The sequence below is a fragment of the Ambystoma mexicanum genome, chromosome 1p (assembly GCF_040938575.1).
Source record: "Ambystoma mexicanum isolate Mex_15411 chromosome 1p, UKY_AmexF1_1, whole genome shotgun sequence".
NCBI lineage: Eukaryota > Metazoa > Chordata > Amphibia > Caudata > Ambystomatidae > Ambystoma > Ambystoma mexicanum.
This window is the reverse complement of record NC_090921.1, coordinates 297,728,973-297,751,354: the sequence shown is the minus strand read 5'-3', so window position 1 is coordinate 297,751,354 and position 22,382 is coordinate 297,728,973. Positions and strand designations below refer to the sequence as shown.

Below are 22,382 nucleotides of genomic sequence, written 5' to 3'. Positions count from 1 at the left end.
AATGGTCTCACACACTGCAATGGAGTCTCACTCATTTTCCACACTGTCATGAACTCGTGTGTTTACTGACTAGGGCCCCTTTGTGAGGCCCGAAGAAGGCTTTACCCAAAATCTTACTAAAAGGCATTGCTTGCCGGCCCCATTCGGCCAACAATAATAATTGCACCTTTCTATATACACAATGCAAATAATAGAAGGGCACACAAATAAAATCCTACCTGGATGCTGTTTCTTGACACTGACCAGTGACTATACTGTGTAATGCCATTCTAGCCTGTGTGAGTGGGTTTACTGCACCACTGTGCGGTGTTGGAAAAGATGGATTCATGGGATATGAATGTGCATGTGTGAGTGGGCTACTGCACTACCGTGCGGTGTTGGAAAGATGGTTTCATGGGATATGAATGTGCATGTGTGAGTGGGCTACTGCACTACAGTGCGGTGTTGGAAAGATGGATTCATGGGATATGAATGTGCATGTGTGAGTGGGCTACTGCACTACCGTGCGGTGTTGGAAAGATGGATTCATGGGATATGAATGTGCATGTGTGAGTGGGCTACTGCACTACCGTGCGGTGTTGGAAAGATGGGTTCATGGGATATGAATGTGCATGTGTGAGTGGGCTACTGCACCACCGTGCGGTGTTGGAAAGATGGGTTCATGGGATATGAATGTGCATGTGTGAGTGGGCTACTGCACCACCGTGCGGTGTTGGAAAGATGGATTCATGGGATATGAATGTGCCTGTGTGAGTGGGCTACTGCACCACCGTGCGGTGTTGGAAAGATGGGTTCATGGGATATGAATGTGCATGTGTGAGTGGGCTACTGCACCACCGTGCGGTGTTGGAAAGATGGATTCATGGGATATGAATGTGCCTGTGTGAGTGGGCTACTGCACCACCGTGCGGTGTTGGAAAGATGGATTCATGGGATATGAATGTGCATGTGTGAGTGGGCTTACTGCACTACCGTGCGGTGTTGGAAAGATGGATTCATGGGATGTGCATGTGTGAGTGGGCTTACTGCACTACTGTGCGGTGTTGGAAAGATGGATTCATGGGATATGAATGTGCATGTGTGAGTGGGCTACTGCACTACCGTGCGGTGTTGGAAAGATGGATTCATGGGATATGAATGTGCCTGTGTGAGTGGGCTACTGCACTACCGTGCGGTGTTGGAAAGATGGATTCATGGGATATGAATGTGCCTGTGTGAGTGGGCTACTGCACTACCGTGCGGTGTTGGAAAGATGGATTCATGGGATATGAATGTGCCTGTGTGAGTGGGCTACTGCACAACCGTGCGGTGTTGGAAAGATGGATTCATGGGATATGAATGTGCCTGTGTGAGTGGGCTACTGCACTACCGTGCGGTGTTGGAAAGATGGATTCATGGGATATGAATGTGCCTGTGTGAGTGGGCTACTGCACTACCGTGCGGTGTTGGAAAGATGGGTTCTTGGGATATGAATGTGCCTGTGTGAGTGGGCTACTGCACTACCGTGCGGTGTTGGAAAGATGGATTCATGGGATATGAATGTGCCTGTGTGAGTGGGCTACTGCACTACCGTGCGGTGTTGGAAAGATGGATTCATGGGATATGAATGTGACTGTGTGAGTGGGCTACTGCACCACTGTGCGGTGTTGGAAAGATGGATTCATGGTATATGAATGTGCCTGTGTGAGTGGGCTACTGCACCACTGTGCGGTGTTGGAAAGATGGATTCATGGGATATGAATGTGCATGTGTGAGTGTGTGAGTGGGCTACTGAACTACCGTGCGGTGTTGGAAAGATGGATTCATGGAATATGAATGTGCCTGTGTGAGTGGGCTACTGCACTACCGTGCGGTGTTGGAGAGATGGATTCATGGGATATGAATGTGCCTGTGTGAGTGGGCTACTGCACCACTGTGCGGTGTTGGAAAGATGGATTCATGGGATATGAAAGTGCCTGTGTGAGTGGGCTACTGCACCACTGTGCGGTATTGGAAAGATGGATTCATGGGATATGAATGTGCATGTGTGAGTGGGCTTACTGCACTACTGTGCGGTGTTGGAAAGATGGATTCATGGGGTGTTGGAAAGATGGATTCATGGGATATGAATGTGCATGTGTGAGTGGGCTTACTGCACTACCGTGCGGTGATGGAAAGATGGATTCATGGGATATGAATGTGCATGTGTGAGTGGGCTTACTGCACTACTGTGCGGTGTTGGAAAGATGGATTCATGGAATATGAATGTGCCTGTGTGAGTGGGCTACTGCACTACCGTGCGGTGTTGGAGAGATGGATTCATGGGATATGAATGTGCCTGTGTGAGTGGGCTACTGCACCACTGTGCGGTGTTGGAAAGATGGATTCATGGAATATGAATGTGCCTGTGTGAGTGGGCTTACTGCACTACTGTGCGGTGTTGGAAAGATGCATTCATGGGATATGAATGTGCCTGTGTGAGTGGGCTACTGCACTACTGTGCGGTGTTGGAAAGATGGATTCATGGGATATGAATGTGCCTGTGTGAGTGGGCTACTGCACTACTGTGCGGTGTTGGAAAGATGGGTTCATGGGATATGAATGTGCATGTGTGAGTGGGCTACTGCACCACCGTGCGGTGTTGGAAAGATGGGTTCATGGGATATGAATGTGCATGTGTGAGTGGGCTACTGCACCACCGTGCGGTGTTGGAAAGATGGATTCATGGGATATGAATGTGCCTGTGTGAGTGGGCTACTGCACCACCGTGCGGTGTTGGAAAGATGGATTCATGGGATATGAATGTGCATGTGTGAGTGGGCTTACTGCACTACCGTGCGGTGTTGGAAAGATGGATTCATGGGATGTGCATGTGTGAGTGGGCTTACTGCACTACTGTGCGGTGTTGGAAAGATGGATTCATGGGATATGAATGTGCATGTGTGAGTGGGCTACTGCACTACCGTGCGGTGTTGGAAAGATGGATTCATGGGATATGAATGTGCCTGTGTGAGTGGGCTACTGCACTACCGTGCGGTGTTGGAAAGATGGATTCATGGGATATGAATGTGCCTGTGTGAGTGGGCTACTGCACTACCGTGCGGTGTTGGAAAGATGGATTCATGGGATATGAATGTGCCTGTGTGAGTGGGCTACTGCACAACCGTGCGGTGTTGGAAAGATGGATTCATGGGATATGAATGTGCCTGTGTGAGTGGGCTTCTGCACTACCGTGCGGTGTTGGAAAGATGGATTCATGGGATATGAATGTGCCTGTGTGAGTGGGCTACTGCACTACCGTGCGGTGTTGGAAAGATGGGTTCTTGGGATATGAATGTGCCTGTGTGAGTGGGCTACTGCACTACCGTGCGGTGTTGGAAAGATGGATTCATGGGATATGAATGTGCCTGTGTGAGTGGGCTACTGCACTACCGTGCGGTGTTGGAAAGATGGATTCATGGGATATGAATGTGACTGTGTGAGTGGGCTACTGCACCACTGTGCGGTGTTGGAAAGATGGATTCATGGGATATGAATGTGCCTGTGTGAGTGGGCTACTGCACCACTGTGCGGTGTTGGAAAGATGGATTCATGGGATATGAATGTGCATGTGTGAGTGTGTGAGTGGGCTACTGAACTACCGTGCGGTGTTGGAAAGATGGATTCATGGAATATGAATGTGCCTGTGTGAGTGGGCTACTGCACTACCGTGCGGTGTTGGAGAGATGGATTCATGGGATATGAATGTGCCTGTGTGAGTGGGCTACTGCACCACTGTGCGGTGTTGGAAAGATGGATTCATGGGATATGAAAGTGCCTGTGTGAGTGGGCTACTGCACCACTGTGCGGTATTGGAAAGATGGATTCATGGGATATGAATGTGCATGTGTGAGTGGGCTTACTGCACTACTGTGCGGTGTTGGAAAGATGGATTCATGGGGTGTTGGAAAGATGGATTCATGGGATATGAATGTGCATGTGTGAGTGGGCTTACTGCACTACCGTGCGGTGATGGAAAGATGGATTCATGGGATATGAATGTGCATGTGTGAGTGGGCTTACTGCACTACTGTGCGGTGTTGGAAAGATGGATTCATGGAATATGAATGTGCCTGTGTGAGTGGGCTACTGCACTACCGTGCGGTGTTGGAGAGATGGATTCATGGGATATGAATGTGCCTGTGTGAGTGGGCTACTGCACCACTGTGCGGTGTTGGAAAGATGGATTCATGGAATATGAATGTGCCTGTGTGAGTGGGCTTACTGCACTACTGTGCGGTGTTGGAAAGATGCATTCATGGGATATGAATGTGCCTGTGTGAGTGGGCTACTGCACTACTGTGCGGTGTTGGAAAGATGGATTCATGGGATATGAATGTGCCTGTGTGAGTGGGCTACTGCACTACTGTGCGGTGTTGGAAAGATGGATTCATGGAATATGAATGTGCCTGTGTGAGTGGGCTACTGCACCACTGTGCTGTGTTGGAAAGATGGATTCATGGGATATGAATGTGCATGTGCGAGTGGGCTACTGCACTACCGTGCGGTGTTGGAAAGATGGATTCATGGGATATGAATGTGCATGTGTGAGTGTTTGAGTGGGCTACTGCACTACCGTGCGGTGTTGGAAAGATGGATTCATGGGATATGAATGTGCCTGTGTGAGTGGGCTTACTGCACTACTGTGCGGTGTTGGAAAGATGGATTCATGGGGTGTTGGAAAGATGGATTCATGGGATATGAATGTGCATGTGTGAGTGGGCTTACTGCACTACTGTGCGGTGTTGGAAAGACGGATTCATGGGATATGAATGTGCCTGTGTGAGTGGGCTACTGCACTACTGTGCGGTGTTGGAAAGATGGATTCATGGGATATGAATGTGCCTGTGTGAGTGGGCTACTGCACTACTGTGCGGTGTTGGAAAGAGGGATTCATGGGATAGGAATGTGCCTGTGTGAGTGGGCTACTGCACCACTGTGCGGTGTTGGAAAGATGGATTCATGGGATATGAATGTGCATGTGTGAGTGGGCTACTGCACTACCGTGCGGTGTTGGAAAGATGGATTCATGGGATATGAATGTGCATGTGTGAGTGTGTGAGTGGGCTACTGCACTACCGTGCGGTGTTGGAAAGATGGATTCATGGGATATGAATGTGCCTTTGTGAGTGGACTACAGCACCTCTGTGCGGTGTTGGAAAGATGGATTCATGGGATATGAATGTGCATGTGTGAGTGGGCTTACTGCACTACTGTGCGGTGTTGGAAAGATGGATTCATGGTATATGAATGTGCCTGTGTGAGTGGGCTACTGCACTACTGTGCAGTGTTGGAAAGATGGATTCATGGGATATGAATGTGCCTGTGTGAGTGGGCTACTGCACCACTGTGCGGTGTTGGAAAGATGGATTCATGGGATATGAATGTGCCTGTGTGAGTGGGCTACTGCACTACTGTGCGGTGTTGGAAAGATGGATTCATGGGATATGAATGTGCCTGTGTGAGTGGGCTACTGCACCACTGTGCGGTGTTGGAAAGATGGATTCATAGGATATGAATGTGCCTGTGTGAGTGGGCTACTGCACTACCGTGCGGTGTTGGAAAGATGGATTCATGGGATATGAATGTGCTTGTGTGAGTGTGTGAGTGGGCTACTGCACTACCGTGCGGTGTTGGAAAGATGGATTCATGGGATATGAATGTGCCGGTGTGAGTGGGCTACTGCACTACCGTGCGGTGTTGGAAAGATGGATTCATGGGATATGAATGTGCTTGTGTGAGTGTGTGAGTGGGCTACTGCACTACCGTGCGGTGTTGGAAAGATGGATTCATGGGATATGAATGTGCATGTGTGAGTGGGCTACTGCACTACCGTGCGGTGTTGGAAAGATGGATTCATGGGATATGAATGTGCTTGTGTGAGTGGGCTACTGCACTACCGTGCGGTGTTGGAAAGATGGATTCATGGGATATGAATGTGCATGTGTGAGTGGGCTTACTGCACTACCGTGCGGTGTTGGAAAGATGGATTCATGGGATATGAATGTGCCTGTGTGAGTGGGCTACTGCACTACTGTGCGGTGTTGGAAAGATGGATTCATGGGATATGAATGTGCCTGTGTGAGTGGGCTACTGCACTACTGTGCGGTGTTGGAAAGATGGATTTATGGGATATGAATGTGCATGTGTGAGTGGGCTACTGCACTACCGTGCGGTGTTGGAAAGATGGATTCATGGGATATGAATGTGCCTGTGTGAGTGGGCTACTGCACCACTGTGCGGTGTTGGAAAGATGGATTCATGGGATATGTGCCTGTGTGAGTGGGGATGTGCATGTGTGAGTGGGCTTACTGCACTACTATGCAGTGTTGGAAAGATGGATTCATGGGATATGAATGTGACTGTGTGAGTGGGCTACTGCACCACTGTGCAGTGTTGGAAAGATGGATTCATGGGATATGAATGTGCATGTGTGAGTGGGCTTACTGCACTACTGTGCGGTGTTGGAAAGATGGATTCATGGGATGTGCATGTGTGAGTGGGCTTACTGCACTACTGTGCGGTGTTGGAAAGATGGATTCATGGGATGTGAATGTGCATGTGTGAGTGGGCTACTGCACTACCGTGCGGTGTTGGAAAGATGGATTCATGGGATGTGCATGTGTGAGTGGGCTTACTGCACTACTGTGCGGTGTTGGAAAGATGGATTCATGGGATATGAATGTGCATGTGTGAGTGGGCTACTGCACCACTGTGCGGTGTTGGAAAGATGGATTCATGGGATATGAATGTGCCTGTGTGAGTGGGCTACTGCACCACTGTGCGGTGTTGGAAAGATGGATTAATGGGATATGAATGTGCCTGTGTGAGTGGGCTACTGCACCACTGTGCGGTGTTGGAAAGATGGATTCACGGGATATGAATGTGCCTGTGTGAGTGGGCTACTGCACCACTGTGCGGTGTTGGAAATATGGATTCACGGGATATGAATGTGCATGTGTGAGTGGGCTACTGCACCACTGTGCGGTGTTGGAAAGATGGATTCATGGGATATGAATGTGCCTGTGTGAGTGGGCTACTGCACCACTGTGCGTTGTTGGAAAGATGGATTCATGGGATATGAATGTGCCTGTGTGAGTGGGCTTACTGCACCACTGTGCGGTGTTGGAAAGATGGATTCATGGGATATGAATGTGCATGTGTGAGTGGGCTACTGCACCACTGTGCGGTGTTGGAAAGATGGATTCATGGGATATGAATGTGCCTGTGTGAGTGGGCTACTGCACCACCGTGCGGTGTTGGAAAGATGGATTCATGGGATATGAATGTGCCTGTGTGAGTGGGCTACTGCACCACCGTGCGGTGTTGGAAAGATGGATTCATGGGATATGAATGTGCTTGTGTGAGTGGGCTACTGCACTACCGTGCGGTGTTGGAAAGATGGATTCATGGGATATGAATGTGCCTGTGTGAGTGGGCTACTGCACCACCGTGCGGTGTTGGAAAGATGGATTCATGGGATATGAATGTGCCTGTGTGAGTGGGCTACTGCACCAATGTGCGGTGTTGGAAAGATGGATTCATGGGATATGAATGTGCCTGTGTGAGTGGGCTACTGCACCACTGTGTGGTGTTGGGATATGAATGTGCACGTGTGAGTGGGCTACTGCACCACTGTGCGGTGTTGGAAAGATGGATTCATGGGATATGAATGTGCCTGTGTGAGTGGGCTACTGCACCACTGTGCGGTGTTGGAAAGATGGATTCATGGGATATGAATGTGCCTGTGTGAGTGGGCTACTGCACTACCGTGCGGTGTTGGAAAGATGGATTCATGGGATATGAATGTGCTTGTGTGAGTGGGCTACTGCACTACTGTGCGGTGTTGGAAAGATGGATTCATGGGATATGAATGTGCATGTGTGAGTGGGCTTACTGCACTACCGTGCGGTGTTGGAAAGATGGATTCATGAGATATGAATGTGCCTGTGTGAGTGGGCTACTGCACTACCGTGCGGTGTTGGAAAGATGGATTCATGGGATATGAATGTGCCTGTGTGAGTGGGCTACTGCACTACCGTGCGGTGTTGGAAAGATGGATTCATGGGATATGAATGTGCATGTGTGAGTGGGCTACTGCACTACCGTGCGGTGTTGGAAAGATGGATTCATGGGATATGAATGTGCCTGTGTGAGTGGGCTACTGCACCACTGTGCGGTGTTGGAAAGATGGATTCATGGGATGTGCATGTGTGAGTGGGCTTACTGCACTACTGTGCGGTGTTGGAAAGATGGATTCATGGGATGTGCATGTGTGAGTGGGCTTACTGCACTACTGTGCGGTGTTGGAAAAATGGATTCATGGGATATGAATGTGCCTGTGTGAGTGGGCTACTGCACCACTGTGCGGTGTTGGAAAGATGGATTCATGGGATATGAATGTGCATGTGTGAGTGGGCTTACTGCACTACTGTGCGGTGTTGGAAAGATGGATTCATGGGATGTGCATGTGTGAGTGGGCTTACTGCACTACTGTGCGGTGTTGGAAAGATGGATTCATGGGATGTGAATGTGCATGTGTGAGTGGGCTACAGCACTACCATGCGGTGTTGGAAATATGGATTCATGGGATGTGCATGTGTGAGTGGGCTTACTGCACTACTGTGCGGTGTTGGAAAGATGGATTCATGGGATATGAATGTGCATGTGTGAGTGGGCTACTGCACCGCTGTGCGGTGTTGGAAAGATGGATTCATGGGATATGAATGGGCCTGTGTGAGTGGGCTACTGCACCGCTGTGCGGTGTTGGAAAGATGGATTCATGGGATATGAATGTGCCTGTGTGAGTGGGCTACTGCACCACTTTGCGGTGTTGGAAAGATGGATTCATGGGATATGAATGTGCCTGTGTGAGTGGGCTACTGCACCACTGTGCGGTGTTGGAAAGATGGATTCATGGGATATGAATGTGCATGTGTGAATGGGCTACTGCACCACTGTGCGGTGTTGGAAAGATGGATTCATGGGATATGAATGTGCCTGTGTGAGTGGGCTTACTGCACCACTGTGCGGTGTTGGAAAGATGGATTCATGGGATATGAATGTGCCTGTGTGAGTGGGCTACTGCACCACTGTGCGGTGTTGGAAAGATGGATTCATGGGATATGAATGTGCCTGTGTGAGTGGGCTACTGCACCACTGTGCGGTGTTGGAAAGATGGATTCATGGGATATGAATGTGCCTGTGTGAGTGGGCTACTGCACCACTGTGCGGTGTTGGAAAGATGGATTCATGGGATATGAATGTGCCTGTGTGAGTGGGCTACTGCACCACTGTGCGGTGTTGGAAAGATGGATTCATGGGATATGAATGTGCCTGTGTGAGTGGGCTACTGCACTACCGTGCTGGTGTTGGAAAGATGGATTCATGGGATATGAATGTGCCTGTGTGAGTGGGCTACTGCACTACCGTGCTGGTGTTGGAAAGATGGATTCATGGGATATGAATGTGCCTGTGTGAGTGGGCTACTGCACTACCGTGCTGGTGTTGGAAAGATGGATTCATGGGATATGAATGTGCCTGTGTGAGTGGGCTACTGCACTACCGTGCTGGTGTTGGAAAGATGGATTCATGGGATATGAATGTGCCTGTGTGAGTGGGCTACTGCACCACTGTGCGGTGTTGGAAAGATGGATTCATGGGATGTGCATGTGTGAGCGGGCTTACTGCACTACTGTGCGGTGTTCGAAAGATGGATTCATGGGATGTGAATGTGCATGTGTGAGTGGGCTACTGCACTACTGTGCGGTGTTGGAAAGATGGATTCATGGGATGTGCATGTGTGAGTGGGCTTACTGCACTACTGTGCGGTGTTGGAAAGATGGATTCATGGGATATGAATGTGCATGTGTGAGTGGGCTACTGCACCACTGTGCGGTGTTGGAAAGATGGATTCATGGGATATGAATGTACCTGTGTGAGTGGGCTACTGCACCACTGTGCGGTGTTGGAAAGATGGATTCATGGGATATGAATGTGCCTGTGTGAGTGGGCTACTGCACCACTGTGCGGTGTTGGAAAGATGGATTCATGGGATATGAATGTGCCTGTGTGAGTGGGCTACTGCACCACTGTGCGGTGTTGGAAAGATGGATTCATGGGATATGAATGTCCATGTGTGAGTGGGCTACTGCACCACTGTGCGGTGTTGGAAAGATGGATTCATGGGATATGAATGTGCCTGTGTGAGTGGGCTACTGCACCACTGTGCGGTGTTGGAAAGATGGATTCATGGGATATGAATGTCCATGTGTGAGTGGGCTACTGCACCACTGTGCGGTGTTGGAAAGATGGATTCATGGGATATGAATGTGCCTGTGTGAGTGGGCTACTGCACCACTGTGCGGTGTTGGAAAGATGGATTCATGGGATATGAATGTGCCTGTGTGAGTGGGCTTACTGCACCACTGTGCGGTGTTGGAAAGATGGATTCATGGGATATGAATGTGCCTGTGTGAGTGCGCTACTGCACCACTGTGCGGTGTTGGAAAGATGGATTCATGGGATATGAATGTGCCTGTGGGAGTGGGCTTACTGCACCACTGTGCGGTGTTGGAAAGATGGATTCATGGGATATGAATGTGCCTGTGTGAGTGGGCTACTGCACTACCGTGCTGGTGTTGGAAAGATGGATTCATGGGATATGAATGTGCCTGTGTGAGTGGGCTACTGCACTACCGTGCGGTGTTGGAAAGATGGATTCATGGGATATGAATGTGCCTGTGTGAGTGGGCTACTGCATTACCGTGCTGGTGTTGGAAAGATGGATTCATGGGATATGAATGTGCCTGTGTGAGTGGGCTACTGCACTACCGTGCTGGTGTTGGAAAGATGGATTCATGGGATATGAATGTGCCTGTGAGAGTGGGCTACTGCACTACTGTGCGGTGTTGGAAAGATGGATTCATGGGATATGAATGTGCCTGTGTGAGTGAGTGGGCTACTGCACTACTGTGCGGTGTTGGAAAGATGGATTCATGGGATATGACTGTGCCTGTGTGAGTGGGCTACTGCACCACTGTGCGGTGTTGGAAAGATGGATTCATGGGATATGAATGTGTCTGTGTGAGTGAGTGGGCTACTGCACTACTGTGCGGTGTTGGAAAGATGGATTCATGGGATATGAATGTGCATGTGTGAGTGGGCTACTGCACTACTGTGCGGTGTTATGCTCTACTTTTTATCTTTAGCACCCGGGGGTGGGAGAGCCGGGCAAACAGGTTGCTCAGATCGCAGGATGTATCCCACGATCCAAGCCCGCGTCCTGACCACCCTGATGGCTGCTCTCCCATCCTGCCATCTTGCCCGGCCCTCCTCTCAGGTACCTTCCTTCCTGCTCCACCTACCGGATCCATTCAACTTATATGGTTGCCAGGACCCCGGCCTTGCTTAATTTGAAAGTAAATAAGTGCCAGGGCCTAAATATTTACTAGCACGTTTGTGACACTTCTGGGCAGGCAGGTCTCCACCATGGATGCCACCACATTTGGTGTTAAACTTCAGCTCACACCTGATCATTGGGGTTGATGGATGCTTTGGCTGTCATTACTTCAAAATCAATCTGAGTCTGAGACAATAAGTGCCGGGGCTGAGCCCTGGCTGACACCCCAACGAATTAAGCACTGGGGCCCCGGGTTTTCAGGTTGAATTTCGCCCAGGCCTATAACTTGTGCTCTGGGCTGTTGCCACTCAGTCTGGCCTGTCGGAGCAGGTTTTATTGCTTGAATAGGTTCTATGGACTTAAACACTGGGTATTCTACTGAGTTTTGCTCTGGCTGCTTCTACTTGCATTCTATACAACTGTGGAACGGAAAAACAAAGTAAAAAAGGAATGCATAAGATTGTAGCTGGAATGAGCACCGCGTGGGATGTACTAGGATTTGGAGGGACCAGATGAGCGAGGAGGAAAAATAGCGCAACACTAAGCACGTCCCAAGTGGCTAAAGTGCTCTGCACTTATTGCTTAAAGATCCCACTAGTGATGCTTAATTATAAATGTCATTAACAATGTAAGTATTGCAAGCAGTCATTTCACTGTGTCAATTGACCGAGGTTTGTGGGCACCCAGCAGTCGTAACATACCTGAACATTCAGGAAATAATGTATACACAATGCACTGTAGCCACAGTGGAACATCTATACAAAAAGGTTGTGCTTTTTTCACAATGGCCTGTGCGTTGTCAAGGCAACAGGACCATGAAGTTGAAGATCATATTGACCAATCCATTAGCTGCTGAACCCCCCAGTCTGAGTCTAGCTCCGGAACGCTACTGAGTGCATTATAGAGCTATAAGGGGAACGGAGTGGTACCAAAACATCGAAGCACATTTTTTCGAATCCCATAGCAACACGTTTTTTAAAACGCATTTCGCATTTCACCAAAATATAGATGGGTGCATGGGTAAGGGGATTCATTACGTGGTGGGTCGGGGAGTTTGCAGGGGCTGCGGATGCCCCCCCCCCCCCACGTCGATTGCAGCAAAATGAGTTTAAAACAAAAAAAATCGATCTTATGGGATTAAAAAAACAAAATTAGGTGTTATAACGTAGATCCTGGGAAACTACAGGTGGGGGCAGTTTGTGATGAGGGGAACAGCATAGGAGCATGGAACGAGTGATGAAGGGGAGGGATGTGACAATCCAGGGACGCAGACACTGTGGGCCACCACCAGGTAAAACTAGGATCAACCATGGGTATAACGTAGAGGAGGGATTTGTGTGTTTTACTTGTTTTATATTCAAAAGGTAAGACACATTAACCAAAAGCATTAAATAAAAAATAAAATAAAAAAGAGGAGGGGACAGCTGCGGCGAGTCGTAAGGAGTGAAGGAACATAGCAGGGTGACTCTACAGGATGGGGTGAAGGCATGCACCGGCCGCGGGGTGCAGTGAAATGGCCAGGGCCATTACGAGGGGAGAGGGCACAGAATGGCCCCAAGCATCTGGTCTGACGGGATAGCACAGTTTAAGTCCTCGATGTTGAGGCAGAGGAAGTCCTTGAAGAGGAAGGTCTTGAGCTCCTTCCAGAACTGCAAAAGCGTGGGCCGGACTCTGATGTTGTTGGGGAGTAGGTCCCAGAGTCTGGGGGCATAGACAGAGAAGTCCTGTCTTGTGGGCCATTCCTTCCTACACTGGCACTGTTCTCTTCTGCTAAACTCTTGGCTGTGGATGGAGCGCTGCCTGCCGGAGATCCTGAGCTTCGCAGCGAGGCTTCTGGGAGACTTGAGGATGACCGCCTTATAGATGATGCAGCAGGATGTGAATGTTATGTATGTGTGCATTCCGAGCTGGTGCAGTGTGGTGACGGCCGGTGTGGTGTGCCGGAATTAACCCATTGACTGCTGCCTGTCGAAGCTGGATAAGTGGTTCCATGCTTGCTCTATCAACCTACTGGAGAGAAGCAAAGCCCTTAGAATCGTTCAACCATTATGACATGACCTTTGGCATCAACCACAAAGATGGGCTGGAGGATTGAACAGCTGTTGTATTGGTTATTATTTGCATGTATGGCCCTAGTGCCTTGACAAAGCTCATCATGGGCGAAACAAGTCGAGAGAATAAGCACATCGTTTTTGCACTGTGATTAGGCACATTGACAGAGGATTAAGTGTAAAAGGACTAGAGTAGAGATCAGTCTGTGTGTGTTCGAGCCCATTATACCAACTGGTTACCCTCAATGGACACATTGAAATAACTGCTCAAATGCGTATTTTATTAATAGAATGTTTACTTAAGTAGTATTCAGGAAATAAGAGCATGTGCTGACTTCAACTCTGCCGGTACAGGAAGGAAAGTACCAGGAGACAGGCCTTCTCTGCCTACGCCCCAAGACTCTGGAACCAACTCCTCATCAAAATCAGACTCACCCCCTCGCTTCTGCAGTTCAGGAAGGAGCTCAAGACCCTCCTCTTCAAGGAATGGTTCCTCCCTGCCACCTAGGTCCGCACACCGCTCCACTCCCCACCCTACTTGAGACTGAGTGATCTGATCCCACAATTTTCTCCCCTGATTGCTTTTAGATCCCTTGCTGGTAAACTGACCCCACTTGTTGCTAGCTCCCCACTCACTTGTTCTCTGCTCCCCTCACCATGTTCTTTCCCCAATGATTGTAAAGCGCTCTGTTGTTTCTCGAAGCTAGGTCCCAGCTCAATAAATACCCTAAATATAATATTAAAATCACAAATGATGAGCCTCGCTTGGATGATGTATACACATAAGTAATCAGAGCAGACGGCTACGCACTTACAGCCTGTTGTGGTGTGGAACCTGGCGCCTTCCTTGACTAGTTCCTGCAGCAAACAAATACACCCTCAAATAAATATGGGAAGGGGACATGTACTCTGCTGCGCACACCACTACACATAGGTTCCTGTTTGATTTTCTTAGTCAATGCACACCATTAAACATCCTAGCTGCAAGGATTACCACTCTAGACTCCCGGTCCCCTTGTGAGTCCACAGCAATGGTACACAGAAACTATGTGCCCACTTATAAGCGACTTGTGAATTGCTAACAAGAGCATGAACTGTAGTAGAAGGGGTCGAAACACGTGATGGCAGAAAACAAACTAATCACCGTTAGAAAATTAAAAAAATTAAAAAAGTGTTGGAAAAAGAAAAATATTCATGTTATATATTGTATGAACCACCCAATAAGGAATTTGAATGCTGATTACTAGCTCCTGCAGCTAAATTGATGGACTATGCGTAGTGGATAAACCAATACATAGTTTATTGCGGTTCCTGTAGCAGGTTGGCGCTTCATGAAACTTACATTTAAGTTTCCTGGTGTCTTCTTCTAACTATATAGGATGACTAGTTCATTGACTTACGTTGCTGTACCCCCAGGGGATTTCCTTTGTCTGTAATTACAGTGTCTAGGTTCCCACAGGTGTTATTCTTATAATGGGGCTTTTGCTCGGTCCCTATCACTCAAGCATCACACATATCAGGCACTCACTAAAGTCTCCAGGTCTGACATGCACCCCAAACCCATCCACTAACCCACATGCTCTGAGAGGCTGAAGTTCAGCGCCCAGTGAAACCCTAAAGCACACTGCACACATACAACCGCACCAGTGGTGGAAGTGTGCCGAAAAAAGTAGTGTAACAGTGGGAGGGTAGGTGGAAGCATAGTGCAACATGTGACAAGGTGTTGCACCTGGGGGATTGCAATAGTCTAAGTGACTAGTAACTAAGGCTCCTATTACAACTTTACACTTGCACAGGCACACAAATGGACCAATCCTCTGTATAGAATGGTGAATGTGGTCGAAAAAAGTAGAGGAATGGTAAACAGAAAAAAAGAAAAGTAGCGGAACACTGCTCCCCACTGTTCCCGCTCACTTCGATCACTGGACTCTGCACGAAGGCAATGGGAAAAAACCACGGACCACCTAATACTGTTGATCTAATAGCAACCTCTGATACTGTTAACTCCCCTTGCTTCCACCCATAATACACACGTTTTACTTGAAGAACCCAAAGCGCCAAGAGGCTGTGCACATGGCAAAAGCCGCGTTATAGCCGGTGGAGTATCTCTCATTTTTCATCAGTCTCCTCCTGCAATGCAATGGCGATGCACTCATTTCCCTAACTGACGTCATACACCTGAATGGAGTCTCGCGCATTTTCCATCACAGGCCTGGAGTCTCACCAACCCTCCATTAATGGCGCCACACAGTTAAAAGGGCAGTAGACAGTAACATGAGGTTTTTTTAGTGAATCAGTCGTGGGCTGGTGGACTGTTTGGTTGCCACGCCACTCAGGTGGTTCACCTCTTGAGCGTCGATGATAGCTTAAAGACACCTTGGTTGGTGATGTCTGCAGGGTGGCGACTTTACCACCAGGGTCAGCAGGTGTCCAATGATGAGGCTATGGCGGGGAAATAATACCTTTGTAAATGCTGCCAGCCTCACACAGCTCTCTCCACACAAACTGTCTTACACCAAGTGCACAGCGAAATCCTCAGAAACTGAATGTCTTAGGTGCACTGACCCGAGGGGCGGGGTCAGGCCCTGCAGAAGATGTTTTGGGGCACATTTCAACATGATGGTAGGGGACCCCTGCTTAGAGCGAAAAGAGTCTGAGACACCCCTGGGGTGCATACATTCCACTGGTGAGAAAGATAAGGTTAATAGCCGCCGATTGTCACCAGACGGCCAGGCAGCAGGGATCTTAAACACAAAATGCCCACTGAAGAGCTATAAACCCTTCTTTGTCAGCAAGGCAATGAGGCAATGAGGTGGTAACACTTCTGTATATCCCATGGAAAGTGATGGGCGGAATGGCTCCAGGAAACGCAGGTTGTAATGTGAACACTGCAAAGCGCATATTTTAAGCCCCAGATCAAAAATAGAGAAAGGCCTACATTGCCGTGTTACATAACTGCTGACTGGCAAAATGGGGGCAGTAGCTGGGTGCCCTCTTTAGGCTCCTTTTATTTGAAAATGTTGAAAGACCCTGACACCGACCCTGAGTGTGATCATGCTGTGTGTGAATATGGTAGGACTGCTTCTGTAGTGGCAGAGACGTGCAAAAAAGAAATGGAATGGCATGCTGTCTGGAGGCAGGGCAGTTTCTAGCCAACTTGGTGCCCCCAGGGTGAAACACTAGAATGACTTGCCGATGCCCCCACACTGGCACACGTCACTCCCAAACTACACCTCTTTGTCGCATGACAAAACCCCTCTTCAATGTCAATAAGCAATGCTATATAAATTAATCTGGTTTGATTAAATTATAATTCAAGTACTTTAAAGAAAAATTCTAACAGTTCTTTTGTCACCTCCTCTTAGGGAAGGCCTTGCCTGAATGCGGTTTCAAATTGTCCGTACTGGCACACTGCAGTGTGACCAGCCTGCTGGGGTCTGAGGGCCCACTGACCACTGGCCCTGTTTTGCAGGCATTCTGTAGCACCTCACTTGTATTTGGCAAGGGGCAATACAAGACTAACCATATGAATTATTTTCTGATAGAAGGCTATCATTACAAGATGGACAGTATGGTACACTCGTATTGTACTCATTCAAAATACCTCTATGAGAGTGGGAAAGGGGACAAATGGCACTAATGTGTTTTCTGTCTTCTTTGCATTAAATCACAGAGCATTTCTGGAATATAACAGTGTTCAGAGTTTTCTATATTTGATAAACAAGTCTGTGATAAAAGGATTGGATGTGTGAATCTCTAAATGCATAACCAATGCATGGCTTGGTGCTCACATCACTGTTCACAGCACTCACCATAACATTAAAATGTTGGGAACCATGAACCATACATACTCATTGGGACAGCTTAAGTTTTTGGATTTGAGTATAAAATGGCTGTAACATCAGCCACTCAAATGGGGTACAAGGACTCGTTTGCTTCTTGTTTTGAGAGAATACTAGATGAGGATGGGCTGGGTCTCAGTGTGAGCATGCCCAGCCCCCAAATAAGAAACATCTTTACGGAATGATATCTATAGACAGGCAAGGGTACCCTACAACAGACACCCAATAAACATGCAGAGAAAGGATACACAGAAAGGAGTGTACCTCTCACAAACTTTAGCCTGACCAGTAATGAGCTGATGAAGCGTTTTAAACAAAACAGCTTTCTAATGTATGGTAAAAGGTCTGCAGTTCCTCAGCCACTATCCCCTCACCATTAGACAGGCCTCGGGGGCTGCATCTACAAAAAGAGCAGGCCCATGCTTTATCGAACATAGCTGGCATTAACATCTCTTATTAGTGCTGGCCTGCAGCTAGCGCAAATCATGGTGTGGCAGTGTAGAAAGGGCGTTTGGCCTAGTGGATGTACAATTTCAGGCAACTTCTTTAATTGCTTTATGTGTTTAAGTGTGGGCACAGTATGGCATGCTCGTCAGAGCCACATACACAAAACGCTCCAGTGTGCTATTCTATGGACATGGGACACAGACAAAAACAGGCATATCTGGTGTTACATAGAGGAGCACCACATAGACGTCATTAACCAATAGGGTGGTGACTTGGGAAGCGCGCTAATTGCTGCACACATATCACTGCATTGATTTGCCATGGACTACTGTCTGCATGGTGACATACCATGAACCCTGCTTTCCTAATCAAGGTGCCAAGTCACATTGAGGAGCCATCTCTGGCAGTGGTTGGCTTGTAAAGAAAACAAAAAGACATTTGATACTGAGCGGGTGCATTGAATCCATGTCCCAAAGCAGCCACTAGAAAACTGAATCAAGAAAATGGCAGTCAGCCTTCCCAGGCATGCACCATATTTAACGAAAAATTAATATACAAAAAAAAGGTTTGCTGTTTCAAATGAAAAGAAATGAAAATAAAGAATGTAGTTGAAAACATTTTCTGTGTGGCACTTTAATTCTCTTGGAGGAATGCGTAGATTTGGTCAGCTCACTAATGCTTTATGCTGGGCTTCTGAGTAGAAATGCCCCATGTTCAGTTGTTAACACTGACATGTTAAGCACATACTGTGCAAAAACGATGGCTTGTTCAATGAGCCATCCCTTATGAATTGCCCCACTTGAAAAGCTGTCAACACAAAGAGTGAGGGGCACAGGGTGTGTGTCTCCAGCATCTTAGAGGCTGCGTTTGGAATATGCATTCCTTTGTTTGTAACAAAGGAATGCTTAACCTTTCCTCCGGTGGTGAGCTCAGAGGCAGCAGTCCGGGTGGGGCCCTTCCTGTGCCCCCCTGAGCTATTCACCCGGCCCAGGAAACGGGGCTGTCGGGAGGAGTCTCCAGTGGTCTAGATGCATTAACTCAAGTATTTCGGTCTCATCACTTCTTGGTTTCTCAATGAGTTTGTGCTGAGTGTGGGCCACAGCTCAATGTGTTTAGGGAGTAATTCTTTTCCTCATCATCTTTGGGGGATGGCCTGTTCCCGTTCCCATGCAGATGGGCGTGGCCTAGAAAATTGGCCTTGACTGCTTTCTGCGGGGGAGGGGTCAAAGCTGATTTGCATATTATTGATCCCCTATTCCAAAGGCATAGGCAAGCTAGAAATGATGGAATGCAATACAGAGGACTTCGGCTGTGTTTGCAATACATGCATTGATGAAATGAGAGTGTTCCTAGGTGAGTGTCTTTGTATGGTGTAGTTGAGTGGTTGTATTGGCGCACTGCCTCTGTTCATAGGTGAGCGTGTTCCTAGGGTGTGGTTGTGTGGTTATGCTTTCTGTGTGGGGTAGTTCATTTCTTGTGTTCTCACCTAGTGAACTGTCCTTGGCACTAAGCAACTTTGTCATCCTTTTCCTTACAGAGAAGCTGGAGTCACGGCGCCCAATGGCACACGAGTGCCTGGGGGAGGCTCTGCGCATCCTCCGGCAGGTCATCACCAAATACCCTCTGCTCAACACCATAGAGACCCTGACAGCTGCTGGAACCCTTATCTCCAAGGTGAAAGGTGGGTGCCAGCCAATTTTGCCTTCTATCAGCGACAGTTCTATCTATCTATCTATCTATCTATCTATCTATCTATCTATCTATCTATCTATCTATCTATCTATCTATCTATAGCATATGGCAAAGCCACCCTCTTCACTGCCACCCACCTTCTCGGTCATCCGACCCATGAAGCGTGTGTCAGTTGAGGCTTTCGCTGCTACCTTCTCGCCCCCCCCTGCCCCTTCGGCTGACTCCCACCCTGACACAGCCCTCTCCATGCTCCACTCTGCTATATCTGTTACTCTTGATATCCTTGCCCCCGTCATGAGAATCCGCCTGAAGCCCAAAGCCAAATGTAACTCCTGGTATGACTCAGATCTCGCCACCCTAAAACGCAAGTGCAGGGTTGCAGAGAGGAAATGGCGTGCTTCATGTTCATCCTCTGACAAGCTGGCCTGCCGCCTGCTCCAAAGGCAGTACCGGCTCTCCGTTCTCACCAAGAAGAGAGCCCTTATCCAAGCCCGCATCTCTGCGGCATCAAACAACTCCGCCGAACTCTTTAAAATCTGCAAGGAGCTGGCCAACCCTGTTGCAGTCTCTACCTCTCCTGTCCCCTCCCAGGCCCTCTGCACTGCACTGGCCTCTCACTTCATTTCTAAAACTCAGGACATCCTGTCCTCGCTCTCTTCCTTTCACCTCCCTCCCTCCCTACCCGGCCCTTCCTCTGGCCCTTCTGCGGTCACCCCTCCTCCCTCTTTCTCTGCCTTTCCACCTTTCTCTGCTGACGAGGTTTCCAGACAAGTCTGATCAATGAAAGTCTCGTCTAAACAGGTTCACCCCTGTTCCTCCAAAACTATCAAGGACCACATCGACTCCCTGGCTCCTGCCCTGGCTGACTTTTGCAACCACTCCTTCGCCTCTGGAGTCTTCCCTTCCCCCCTCAAGCACTCCCTTGTGCACCCTCTTCTCAAGAAACCCTCCTCCGACCCCTCCTGCCCGGCTAACTATCGCCCTATCACCATCACTCCCTTCCTGGGCAAGCTCCTGGAGAAACTGGCCATCTCCCAGCTTAACCTCCATGCTGAATCTGTTGGTAGTCTTCATGACCATCAATCTGGCTTCAGAGCTGCCAGAAGCACGGAAATTGCTCTCCCGAACATCTGTGAAGACCTGCTCTTGAACCTCGATTCCAACACTCCGTGTGTTCTCATTCTGCTCGATCTCTCCTCTGCCTTTGACACTGTCAACCATGCCATCCTGCTCAACCGTCTCCGGGAAAACCTGGGTATCACTGGTCAGGCTCTGGCGTGGCTGACCTCTTTCCTTTCAAATCGACCCTCCCAGGTCCAACTGGGGTCCTTCCTCTCCGACATCTTTTTCTCCACCTGTGGTGTCCCCCAGGGATCTAATCTCTCTCCCTGGCTGTTCAACCAGTATCTGGCACTCCTTGCCCACCGCATCGCCGCTCTCTGCCCTAATTTCCAGTGCTATGCGGACGATACCCAGCTCATTTTCAGGCTACCCTCAGCCTCCCCCTCTCCTTCCCTCATCTCTGACTGTCTGTCTGCTATCCAAGAATGGTGTGCCACCAATGACCTCTGCCTTAATGCCAGTAAGACTGAGATTCTACTCATCGGTACTCCCACTCCCTCCATCCCTGCAGCTCTCTGGCCTGCCTCCCTTGGCCCCCTCCCTGCTCCTACCTGCAAGGCAAAAAACCTTGGGGTCATCTTCGACTCCACACTCTCCTTCTCTCCTCATATTTCTGACGTCGCCAAGAGGTCACACTACCAGCTGCACCTCCTCAGAGGTATTCTTCCCTTCCTCTCCTTCCACTGTCTCCCGAGCCCTGGTTCTCTCGAAGCTGGACTACTGTAACAGCCTCTATCTTAATCTGCCTGCCTCCACTCTCCGCCCTCTGCAACTCATCCAGAACAGAACTGCGAGACTTGTCCTTGGCCTCAAGCCCAGGGACCGTATCTCTCCAGGACTGAAATCTCTACACTGGCTCCCAGTGGCTGCGAGGATAAAGTTCAAAACCCTCTGCATTGTCCACAAGGCCTTCTGGGGCCGGGGTCCTAAATACCTTCAACTCTCTCTTCCCAAATATCTTCCTTCCCGAGCCCTTCGCTCATCCGCCTCCAATTCCCTCAGGGTTAGCCGCTTCTCGAAGCAACGAGCTGGGGGTAGATCTCTCTCCGTGGCAGGGGCCTCCCTCTGGAACAGCCTTCCTGCGTCCCTGAAACTTGAGGAGAACCATCTCCGGTTCCGGAAGCACCTCAAAACCTTCCTCTTTGCTTCTGCTTTCTCTCTCCCTCTCCCCTGCTGAACAGCTAATTAATTCTTCACTGAAACTGCACTGATCCTGCAACTGGACCACTCTAAACGGCCTCGGTCCTGGGCCCAGCCACTCTCCACTTGCACTGATGCCCTGGAACCCCTTTGCACTGCGGGACTGTCTCTGTATCCCTCTAGCCCCCCTCCTTCCCCAGCACTTGCTCTGCACTTACCTCGCACTTGCCACCAGCTGGCCCTATTTATTTATTTATTACTTTACGCCACTTACCTTGTACTGCACTTCCCCCCCTCCCCTTCCCCTTGCACTTTTCCCCCTCCCCCACCCCTGCACTTGCGCGATCTGAATGACACCTGGCCTAGTAGGATCGTTGTCTGTCTCCCCTTGTCCCTCCACTCCCTGCCTCGTCGCGCCTTGAAACACCTGTGTATAGGCGCGTTACAAATACCATATCATATCATATCATATCATATATCTATCTATCTATCTATCTATCTATCTATCTATCTATCTATCTATCTATCTATCTATCTATCTATCTATCTATCTATATATCTATCTATCTATCTATCTATTATACCACGCATGCTTCTCTAGAATGGGGTCTTCCCCCTCATTTGTTCCAATGCAGAGTTTTCCTGGTTCAATGCAACATACGGGGTATA

At 48.9% G+C, this 22,382-nt stretch overlaps 1 protein-coding gene across 4 annotated transcripts in view; it reads left to right on the top strand.

Annotated features, from left to right (window-relative positions):
* Positions 1–22,382, top strand: part of ARHGAP45 (Rho GTPase activating protein 45) — a 471,885-nt gene that overhangs the window by 275,877 nt on the left and 173,626 nt on the right. For all 4 annotated transcript variants that reach the window (XM_069647375.1, XM_069647391.1, XM_069647383.1 and 1 more), the window contains exon 3: positions 19,297–19,440. In XM_069647375.1, coding sequence (XP_069503476.1) covers positions 19,297–19,440 — 144 coding nt within the window. The remainder of the gene's footprint in view (positions 1–19,296; positions 19,441–22,382) is intronic.